This window comes from Colias philodice, chromosome 13 (assembly GCF_061535455.1).
Source record: "Colias philodice isolate Cphi_HAF_F1 chromosome 13, ilColPhil1 Martin Lab GWU primary, whole genome shotgun sequence".
NCBI lineage: Eukaryota > Metazoa > Arthropoda > Insecta > Lepidoptera > Pieridae > Colias > Colias philodice.
Window position 1 is genome coordinate 6,181,891 of NC_143098.1, and position 12,298 is coordinate 6,194,188.

A 12,298-nucleotide genomic window follows, 5' to 3' on the forward strand; every position below is an offset into this window, starting at 1 on the left:
CATCTATTTATGTTTAACTTTTTACCTACCTCCGCTGTAGTAATATTGTTTTTCACACAATCTGTTGGTTGCCTGGAAGAGATTACTTGTTAGTAATAAGGCCGCCCTCTGTGTTGTTTGTACTAGTTTAAGTCCTATTGTACCCACTTTTGTTATGTTGGCAGCACAATAAAGTGTTTAAAATAAAATAAATAAATAAAAGTTGTGCATTTATCTCTGTGATATCTTATATATAAAAATGAATCGCAAAATGTGTTGGTAAGCGCATAACTCGAGAACGGCTGAACCGATTTCGATAATTCTTTTTTTATTATATTCCTTGAAGTACGAGGATGGTTCTTATGTAGAGAAAACGTAAATATTATGTACCACGGGCGAAGCCGGGGCGGACCGCTAGTTATAAATAAAAAATGTCTGTTGCTTCTTATACATACATATATTAGACACATTACAAGTTTTTCACATATCATACGTAGAAACAAAATGCTACAAATTATTAAATTATGTTTAAAATAAATATTTAATAGGTATGTAAATTTGATATGAGAAGACGGCTTGCGAATTTAAATACGGATATTTTAGTTATTAATCCAATAGGGTGTTAAATACCCATGTATTTTCCTTTTCATTAATATTTACCTCTTCAAAGGTAAATGTAGTAGACTTCTCGGAAGGGCAAGCGTGTTTTGTACGCGAAAATTATAATGGTTGAATTAAGTTATTTACCCTTTCATAGGACATATTAAGCTCGTCTGTTTCACCTTAGCTTTACGTAATTTTCCTTAGCGATTTTGAAGCTAAAAAGACAGCTTATAGAGTTATAGATGTATTTACAGTTTACTTGAGTACCGGCTTTTAAAATGATTATTTACTATTGATAATTAGTAATTGAAAGAAGAAATAAGCATAATTAAAAGAAAATAATTTTAACTTTTGATATAAGTTTCATTAAAACATAATAAATTAATTTCATGTAGTAAACTTACATGCGTCCATCCTGTTACCCGCTATTTCATAGGTGTTAGTGAGTATTGACATAGTATTACCACAGTGTTACAATGTTTTGATCACACAATAAACTCGCGTCAGGACACGTGACGATCGAAAAAGCGTAAGACGGATACCATTCCAAAATATTAAACATGCTCAATTAATCAAGTTTTCACTTCTGCCGGCACTCCCGGAGTGCAACCCGTCTTTTTTTTATAAAGAAAATAGACATCATATTATCATCCAAAGATGTTTTGGTTTAGTCTAACAATTAAAAATGTTTATATAAAATACGAGAAAGTTGTGTAAAGGGATGGCTCCATCAGAAATTCCGCAAACATTCTTAGTAATAACAAACGCAATAAAAACTTTGCAAGAAAAATATCCTTGAGGACTTTTAACATTTACCTAGAGAGTTGCAGACAACGGAAAAATAATAGAGAATTGTTTTTATTAATTTAAGATAACCGAGTTGTTTGTGATCGAAAAATGATTTTAACTTTTTGTTATATTTTCTCGTTGTTTTTAAAAGGTTTGTTGGAAATTTGACGAAGACGTTAAGTTATTATTTCACTGTTGGATAGTCCATTTATCGGGGAAGCGTATAACGATTGATCTAGGATCAATGAGAGTAGAGGAATGCGGGTAAAACCGCAGGGCACATCTAGAACGTTATTTATTAAAATGAATAGAAAACAACATTGTTGCCTTTCGATGTTAAGAAAAAACTGTTCATTGGAATTGTCCAATGAGAACCTGTCCCTACAAAGTCCCTACAAACGAATCTAAACCAACTCTAACAAAAAGATTACTACAGATGTATTTTTTAAATGGGAACACGCTGCCATTACACGGCGGTTACGACTTGGGTCGGGATCTCACCTAACTTAAGAGAGCCGAATGGGCGGTATATCGAAAACCCATTGACATAATTTGAGGCGAACCTTCGACATGTCGCTAAGCGCTTCAATCACGCGACCACATCCTCTACAGCCCTATTTAAATTCGAACCATTTTATGTGAACACTAATGTCTTCGCTATAAAGCCTTTCAAGCGCTGTAGAACACAACTTTATAGCTGTTTTGTTTACTTCCAAATAGGTCGGCTTGATAAATCTATTGTTTAAATTGTATTGTACGGATTTTGTGGCTTGAATACTTGTTATATTGTCTAAATTCAGTTCGAGGTCAATTATTGTTGTTGGTATGATGGATAGAATTTAATACGCAAAGTATATTACCTATAGTGTAAATAAAAAATCGAAAAACTTTTTTTCGGTCGCTATAGATACAAAATCAATTGTTTGATGGAAACTAAACAACAGTCGATGTTTCTTCTTGTGGAATAGATATTGTGACAAAACGTTTAACATGATCTCAAATTAAAACAATTTTCAAATTCATAAATAAATCAATACGTTTTACAAGTAAGTCTTACTGTACAATTCTCAAGACGATATAACTCTGACGGATTGAACTAAGTTAGAATAGACCATGTCTGTACTTCTGAATCGTAGACATACAAACTTGTAGCATTGTCTAACTTCGGCAACTGTGATCGAAATGCATGAACAAAATTCTGTTATGACTTAAAATTGGCGAAACGGGAATTTCAACGCCTCCTCCTTTGGTTACCTCGTTTGAAGAATATCGACAGTTGTGCAATTTGCAAGCAAAAATAACCATTTAGGATACAAAATTATCGATTACCCAAATTTCTAAATTAGTGTAAAAATAATTTTATAAATGGCGGATCGGGACGCCTCCTCCTTTGGTTACCTTGTTTGAAGAAAAATCGACAGTTGTGCATTTAAAGTTTTGATGAAGCAGGGCTTTAAAGCTTTCTGTTGATTTGCAAACAAAATAACAATTTAGGATAAAAGGCTCTTATTCAAGCGGTAAACTTTTTATATGATTTAGCGAGCTCTAATCAATGTCTAGTGAAAAATAAGAATAAGTTAATGAAGTAAATGAAGAATAATCACCATAGATACAACTAACAAGTTATTAGATATATACAGAAAAATAACAAGTCTTTTATAAAACTCATTTCATTTCACAATTTCATGTCATAAGTATATTTTTCATATGTAATATATTCAATGTGTTATTACAAAAAAGTGTAGATGAAATAAAAAGTTATATTAAAGCAAATACTAATAAGAAATAACCGTTTAATCTACGTACAGTATAATCAAATGGATATAACCTGTACCCCTAGCACGAATATTTGTAGGTTTCGTATCGTAAACGTTTCGAGTTGTCGATACGAAAACGGACTAAAACGAAAGTCGGAAGCACGAAGCACTTTCGAACCAGTATCGAGAGCTCGATACGATAACGTTGGTGACGTCATACTAACGTAAGCAAGGATGGGAAAAATAGAACGAATGATCTTACCATTGAGTGAATGTTTCGTTCAGAAACTGGATAAGTATTTAGTTAATTAAAATTTTTGTGATTTTAGGGCATTTAAAAATTTAATACTGTTTAATTTATGACGCAATACGAAGAAACTGCAGAAAAAAATAATATTCAGTTAGATAAATGGCATAATAATTTAACTGATTACTAAAACATTGTTTGATTTGACTGTATTCCTAAACGAACGACGGACGCGGGACGCTCGAAGCTCATTCAAGGCCAACTTTGTTTTGAAGTGCTTGTGTCTTGTGTTGTGATTTAAATTGTAAGTTTGGAACTATTTTATTATTCTACAATGAGAACCAGCCACCCGCAGTACACCATTATGGTAGAATTTATGGAAAAGTAAGTGTATTACATTTAAGATTTTATTGTCATAAGCATATTTGTGTTGATTTTAATAGTGTTTCAATGGGATTTTTGGAATATATTTTTGTAAAGTTTAAAAGAGCTAAAGTTTATTTGTATACTCAAGTTAAAGTATTACGCTAGTCATGTGTAATTTGTAAAAACAAAATTGAAAAAGAAAGGTACCTAACACATATTATTAAAATATTAGAGCACACGGTCCTTTAACTCACGTTAAATTTATTTTAGGCATGGAGACTTATCCAAACCCAGTGGGGGTCCTCGTGGTAGACATTATGTGCAGCAAAAATGGAAGGAGTTAATTGATATGCTCAATAGTGATGGCACTGGGGATTCTCGAACAGAGGAAAAGTGGCGGAAGGTAAGCCTATTATATCCTAATTACGCACATTTAAGGAAATACACATACTTCACACAATTTGAAATACATGCATGCATAATTATATTGGTGCTGACATCCTGCTCTTGTTCATGTTAGTTAGGTTTGGAGTGATTTTAAGAACAATATAAAAAAAAGTGGGCGAAAATAAATAGGTCTGCTCAGGGTACAGGTGGTGGGCCAGCGATTCAGCTGACATTAACAGACCTTGAAAACAGGGTTTTAAATTTAATTGGAGTGCAGGCTGCTACTGGGATGCCTATACAAGAAGCTGGATTTGTACAGGTGTGATATTTTTGCTTTGTAATGTAGTATATCTTTTTTTTTCATAGCAATCGTTGCAATCTCAGGGAAATATAATAACCTGATAATAATTAATGATTTTCGAATTATCTGAATATTTAATTCCATATTGGGACAGAATATGAACAAAAGTTTAACTTGTCTGCAACTTACCTACCTAACCTTGTAAAAAAGGGTCACCACTTAAGTTTTTTGTTAGTATTGTGATTTGTGACACTTGAAATTCTTGTGTGGACGACTGGCTGGGGTTTGAGTGCCACATAATGCATTGCAATTATGATCTTTGTTTACAATGTCTTAACTTTGGTGTTTCTATGAGCATTAATGAATACTCTAAAGTAGTATTTTGTTTTATAAAAAAATACAATAGGCATACTAAACAGTAAAGGTGGCCTTTAGTCACAAATTTTAAGTAAGCACTAATATGCACTAAAATGACTAATAATTATAAATGGTAAAATATTCAGTAATGATAATATTTAAATTAATGTAAATGTAAACTGTATAAAAACAATGTAAACTAACATAGTAATTAAGAAATTATACTCACAAGTGGACCTCTGTTGTTCTATTAATAAATAAAATAATAATAATAATTATACTTTTTTATTTTTTATAGGTTGTTGGTGGAGAGGATGTTAGCTTGTCAGGTGTACCTGCTACAGAAACTGTAGACGAATTGACTGTGGATGATGCTGCTTATGAATATACACCAATTCCTGAAGGTTGGACTTACTTATATACCTTATAACTCTTTTGTTTGTCATAACTAAGTACTAGTAACAACAAAACATTTAAAAATAAGATCTTCAAATACTTAAAGTAAAAAAAAAAGTTCCTGATAACTAAAGCTAGCAGAATAGTATTTACGTTGATTGTTGAATCTCAACTTTTCCAGATGAATGGAATACTGCAGGAACAAGCAGTCAACCCACAGTCGCTCCACCTCTTCCTCCTCCTACTCCGCCACCAGCACTTACACCACCACCAGGTCCAGTGCAAACCCAGTGGCAACCGCCGAAAAAAAAGAAGAAGCCTGAAGATTTAGTTTTAAAAGTATTTAAGGAGTGTGAGACGAATGCTAGGGATTATGAAAAGGAGCGTGACCGAATTGCACAAGAATTAGAACGAGAGAGGATTCGTCAGCGTGATGTAGAGCTTCAGTTGCAAGCTCAGTGGTTGGATTTTATGAGAGAGGCGTTAAAGGTTTTAAGTTCATATTTAGAGAAAAGAAGTGAATAGTGTCTGATTTTTCATTTTATTTGTATTTGTTTTTCATTTTTGTTGTTAACAGACTATATAAATATACACTATTCACTTCAATTTCTTAAAAAGAAAACATTTTGTATTTGTTAGAATTAAATTTATTTTGCTTAATCTATATAAGGGTTGTTAACAGACTATATAAATATACACTATTCACTTCAATTTCTTAAAAAGAAAACATTTTGTATTTGTTAGAATTAAATTTATTTTGCTTAATCTATATAAGGGTTGTTAACAGACTATATAAATATACACTATTCACTTCAATTTCTTAAAAAGAAAACATTTTGTATTTGTTAGAATTAAATTTATTTTGCTTAATCTATACTATTTATGAAAGTAACTAGCTGTCCCGGCGAACTTTGTACCGCCCTGTCAATGAATTAGATCAAGAGCCCACGACGGCCAGACATTCCTTTATTAATTTCTGAAAACACGCGTAAACACAAACATTTGAGGAATTTTTATGTATCTGCTTTTATTGCACTTTTTAATATTTGATTTTAAAATAAATACAAACAATATTTATTCACCCTTTTTACTTTTTAATTATTTTACACATAATACATTTTTGAACGCATGAATGTTAAACATTATTCTCCGTATTTGACAGGATTGACAACTAATGATTGACATGTACGAAAATCAAAATTTTGTGAAAATATTTATTAGTCTAGTTTTTGTTGTTTTTAAGATTTATTCTTCTATTCTGGACGGAGACAAATCCAACGAATCTAAAACCATGAAAATTGGTTCAGCAGAACTCGAGTTATAAGTGTTGGAACATACAGACTTTCTTTTATATATATAGATATCTTAAAGGTACTTAATTCTATTTTGTAAATAACGAACATTATATTTGTTTCAAACATATTAAACTATATTTTTATTCTCCAATGCTACCTTTATTATAGACTTCAACACAAAAACCGAAATCAATTATTTACATTATGAAGCCGATTAATCCTATCTACTAACATGTTTCTTATGACTCTACCGCGAATCAATTCATCTGAAGAACCACTTTCGCGAAAAGGTTCTTCTAGAGAAGAAAATGTTGAAACGCCTAATCCAGAAGAATATATTATATCGTCTTCAGGATCAGGCAACATAAAATCTAATGCTAGGTTGTGTAGAACGCTACATGCCATTATGATGGAAGCACACCTCTCAGGGGTGTAATGTAATGTGCGGTCCTTACTAAGGCATCTCCACCTATTTTTGAGTCTTCCAAAAGTATTTTCGATCACAACTCTGGCCTTCCCATGGATGGTAGTATATTTTGCCTGTGGAGTGCCTTCAGCAGCATCTGTGATTGGTGTCATCAACCAAGGCCTCTGTGGATATCCAGAATCCCCTGAAATAATATTTTTTGCATATTGAATTATATAATCTTACAACAGACAATAACCTTATCACTTAATTATCTATGTCTTTATTTATAATTGGAACAACCTACATGTAAAAAAATAGTTACCTAAAAACCACACTTGTTCATTATTCCGGTGTAAGTCTTGGATGTACCTATTGGCTTGACTGTTTTCCCAAATAAAAGCGTCATGGGTGGCACCTCCATACTTGGCATTAATATTTAAAATTCTGCATTCACTGTCACATATCTACAATTTAAAAAATTATATTGATATAACATAATAAACATTTATAATTTTATTAGTATAAATTAGTTGAGTGATATCTCACCATTTGCACATTCAGTGAGTAGAAATGCTTTCTGCAGTAAAATAAATGTTCCATGTCTCTTTTTGGAGTGAATATGTGAAAATGAGAACCATCAATGCACCCTATTACTCCAGGGATGCCAAATTTTGTATAAAATCTGTAAATAAAGTATTGTAAGTGAAATTTTCTAGTATTAGGTAGCTATCATATTTGTGGTTATTCAGTTGATCCTGCTTTTGCTGTTTAACATTCTGCACTAAATTAGTTTTATTGAACTACATACTTATAATTATTACTTACTTGTTTTTTACAATATTTCGCTGCTCTCGTGTTGTTGGAAATTTAACAAACTTATTTAATATTAAAGGGTTAACAAGAGCATCAGTAACCTCCCTCACATATTTGCTTACTGTAGTTTGGCCTAAATATTTAGCCATTCCTACAATTCTTTGGTAGGAGCCTGTAGCATAAAATGACAAAGCACACAGCACCTAGAAATAAAAATGTTAATAGTTAGTAGTGTAGCTGTGTATTATACTCACATAGTATGTATTAGTTATTGTACACATTATAATGAAAGGTACCTACGTAAGTAGCTTATTTATTACACTTACTTTGTGTTCCAGGCTGATCCTTTTACTTGATTTTAGACTGGATTTTTCTTTCAATTCGCGACATAAGAACAAAAATGCTTCCTTACTTAGACGAAATCTATTTTTAAATTCTGTGTCGCTAAGGTTTTGTAAATTAATATTTGCCAAATTCTTTCTGAGTAAAGCTCTCCTTGTGATTTCTCTGCAAATGTAATAGTAAATTTAAAAGATAACTTGTTGTTTATTTATTAAAATATAGTGTTAAAAAAATCACTCACCTTGTTTCTCTTTGTTCATTTCTACTTTCAACAATCAATCGCGCTGCAAGATAATAGTAAAATGCACTACGTCGTGGGGTGCTTCTTGTCAATCTAAACATTTTCTAACAAAATATATCACCACAATCACTAAAATTATAATTTTATTCATAAAATAAACTCCGACGAAAGTTTTCTCACTGTCAAATTTAAAGTGAATAAACATTCGTGAAACTCGTAAGCCAGCTTTCGACACTTACGATACTATCCGTCAATTTATGCCTTCGTGCTAGCTATCTTCATACAATCGCCTAAGTTACGTTTCGTATTCGATACGATGACGATTCGAAAATTACATGTTTTTGTTCGTGCTCTGAAAATTAGTTCAATATACGCACACCAGAGGCGCTGTTCAAGTTCCCATACAAAATGCTTTCGTTGACGATACGAATACTTTTTCGATAGTGATTCGTGCTAGGGGCACTGATCTTCCCTCCTATAACGAGGCAAACCGGCGGCGTGCGGTAAATAATGAAATCGCATTAATGAACAATTTGTCATTACCATCATTTCATGTGTAAGCAAATATTATGACGCGCCGTTCATTTTCTCATAATGGTTCCTCTTTTATTAATTAATGTAATATAAGCTTGTGGATGTTATTCTCTCAATTATTATTAATAAAATGTTTTTGGTTAATTTTTACATACCTCATCATCAATGTATATAATATCTAGTAGGTAGATAGGACTTAGAAAAGTCAAATAACTAATCATTTAAACAGTTATTGTTTATATTATGTAATAAAAAGTGACTATATTTCTATTTAGGTATACGATTATTTAAATTCTTGTACATGAAAAATTAAATGATTTTCAGGTAAAAGCGTTTCTGGCGAATAAGCTAGGTACTTGAGTTAAGTCTATTGATTATTTACTTTTTATAGTTTAGTCAATAAATTACACGTTATCAATCAATCTACAAAAGTATAATACTTTACCACACTTTTGTATCTTAATATGTCAATACATATTATATACAAATACAGGCTATAAATTTTCAGTAAGTACCTAATGAAAATTGAAAAGACTTCAAACTTATTAATAAAATGAGTTAAATCTGTGGTTAAATCCCAAATTATAATATGAAGCAACAACAGCTAGTGAGCGTTTAACACTCAAAGCTAGTAGTTCGCTTTACAGCGCGATGTCAATTTTTATGACGCGAATATTAAATGCTTTTAGCGCAACAGTTACACTCATTTATATGGCCCGGAATTTCTGGATTAAACGTGTAACTTTGTTCGTTGTCAGTTAGTCAGCATTAATTGTGTGAGACCAGACAGCGGATTTAGCTTTTCGATGCCGAAACTCGCTTGAACTATGCAAAAGTATTTGCAAATTTAGTGCATGAAAGGTCAACGACCTCTATCGCGCTTTACGCGGGTTTTGTAAATTATTATCTAAATATATTATGTTTATTTCATGTCCGAATTTTCTAGGAATCTACCTTTACGGTACGCGGCTTAGACTCGTCAGATATGATAAAATCTGAAGTTATAAGACTTCTGAAAGCTTTTCATATTTTTTCAAGGATTTATAAATATCTAGCAGAGGCGGCCAATCTTCTTCTAATTAAGTGCTTCAATGAAAAATTAATACATTAACTTAGCCCCTGTCGTTGGTATTAGATGGCTTTTGATTCTTGGAAAAAATAGCCCGCTAAATAAGTTTCATATTATGTTAGTAATATGAAACTTATTTAACTTATTAAAAATTTTAAGTACATATATAGTAACTCGTATTCAATGAATATAATAATATTGTAAAGAAGAATTATCTATATATATAAAACTCAAAGGTGACTGATATAGTGATCTATCAACGCACAGCCCAAACCACTGGACGTATCGGGCTGAAATTTGGCATGCAGGTAGATGCTAGGACGTAGGCATCCGCTAAGAAAGGATTTCCCGAAATTCTTGCGTGAACGGGGAAAAACGGGGATGCACGTACAAAGTCGTGGGCGGAAGCTAGTCCAGATATAAAGATGAATTAATCAGAAACAAAATTTTAGCAAATTTATTAAGGTAACATTAATAATTTAGATTTTATCCAGTTTTTAATTTTATTGAAAGTGGTGACGGAAATATTGAATGCTATAACGTCACAGGCTACTAAATTTCCCACATCATAAAATCGACATCATCGGCGCTATAAAATGATCATTTATTTTTACGACTTTGATCCTAGTTTAATAATTATGTTAGTGTTTTTGGTCTGTTGAACGTTTTATTTTCTTTTAGATTTTTATCCATGGTGTAATCACTTTTTATGAACCGTATTTAATTAAGAAATTAAGTTGTTTAAGTAATATTTAAATACATGATATTGTCACATTCTTTTCCATACAAAGTTAACTTGTAAGTACCCATAGGTTCAAATGAATTCATTGCCAAGTATTGAGTTTTTAAAAGTTCATTCAAATTACCTAGATACAAAACTAATGTTTTGTAGTGTGTTTTATGTAGGGTAATTATTATATATAAAGAAATACATATGTTTTTGTTCAAATAATAACAATATAAATTGAGGCAACTTCACCTTCAAAAGCAAAATTCAATCACATGAATTCAATTAATTAAAAGTGTGGACCGTGTACCGAATAAATCAGTCAAGACAGTACAAGGAAACTATTAATTTGTTTATTTAGGAAAGACAACACAAACACAATAAGGACTAAAATAAGCTCCTTAAATCATCGATAGCTCATAAAGACCTATGTAAACAGCTGAAAATAGATTTTAGGAGAAAAGGACGATTACAGTTTACTGACATCGTTACAGCTCACGACGCTTTTAACGAGCCCTTAGCTCCTTAGCCGTTAATTAAGGTTATTAATCCGAAGGCACGGCTACCTTGTTTTCCCTAATTGGTAGCAATTTTATTTCAGTCAGCGAAACCCAAGTTTTCATAATAAAATGTAAAATTAAAAAAAATAAACGTAATGTAAGATACTTCGTAATTAGATGAGAATTTCTTTACAACTTCTCTTGAATACAGTTTTCTAAGAAATAATGATGGCATTCATACATAATTAAAACTAAAATTGAAAAAGTAAACAAAGCCGGTTAAACCTTTTATACTTTATTTTATTATGCTAATTTATAAGCTTTTCTGTGCCTTACGCTTTAGTTATTTAAGTATCAAATGTCGATCTCCGACTTTATAAAACTAAAATAAACACGGCGAAAATTATTTATCGAAAGGAAAAAGGAGGCGGAAAGAGATCGGAAGATAATAGAATTATTTTTCCGAGCATCCGCCGAACCGGTGGAGGTCGTTATTCAATTACAAGGGAAAATGCGGAGCGATGTTTACCTGTGTTGCCGCGGGACATTCGAAAAATCTTTTTACCATAATTACCTATACGATTTTATTTAGAGGAATTTAGACGGCATGTTAATGAATACGGAAAAATCCTATTTCGTCTGAAAGGTGATTTAGCGAGTTTATCGGGAATGGACGCCGGCTTCGGTTTATCGGTAACAATTTTTGTCATTTATAAGAAATAATCCAATATGGCGGGCGCAGCGCGTGATCTCATTGACACTAAGCTGAGCCACGGGTAGCCATCCATTATTCATGGTGTCGGACGTGGGTAATGGTTGATTTGCTTTTGAAATTCTGCAATGATGGCGATACTTTTGTGATGCTAATAATGTGTACAATGCGGAGGTTTGTTAAGGCTCACCATTTTATAAAGATAAAGTGGAATATGCATAACAGTGTCAAAGCTTTGTTGACGACAGGCGTGGAGGCAGTTCTGCTGAGCTTGTCTGAATGGTCGAGCTGACAATTTGCGTGACCCACAATTGTTTGTTTGGAACTGTTGTGTCTGATTGTTATTGTGTCCGTGACAGTCTACAGGAAATTGAGTGTGGAGATTAGACAGTTTGCGGCCTTTATCGGAGCTTTTACAACGATGCATCTGTATAAAATTGTTCAAACATAGGAAAACTACTAAAAAGATATTAC

General features: G+C 32.2%; 1 protein-coding gene across 1 annotated transcript; it reads left to right on the top strand.

Annotated features, from left to right (window-relative positions):
- The first annotated feature begins 3,204 nt into the window (after positions 1-3,204).
- Positions 3,205-5,867, top strand: LOC149483392 (uncharacterized). Its single transcript, XM_089702426.1, has 4 exons — positions 3,205-3,759; positions 4,012-4,144; positions 5,085-5,190; positions 5,364-5,867. Exons 1-4 carry the CDS (start codon positions 3,710-3,712, stop codon positions 5,705-5,707), a joined length of 633 nt encoding a protein of 210 aa, XP_089558552.1. The 5' UTR covers positions 3,205-3,709; the 3' UTR covers positions 5,708-5,867.
- The last annotated feature ends 6,431 nt before the right edge of the window (positions 5,868-12,298 follow it).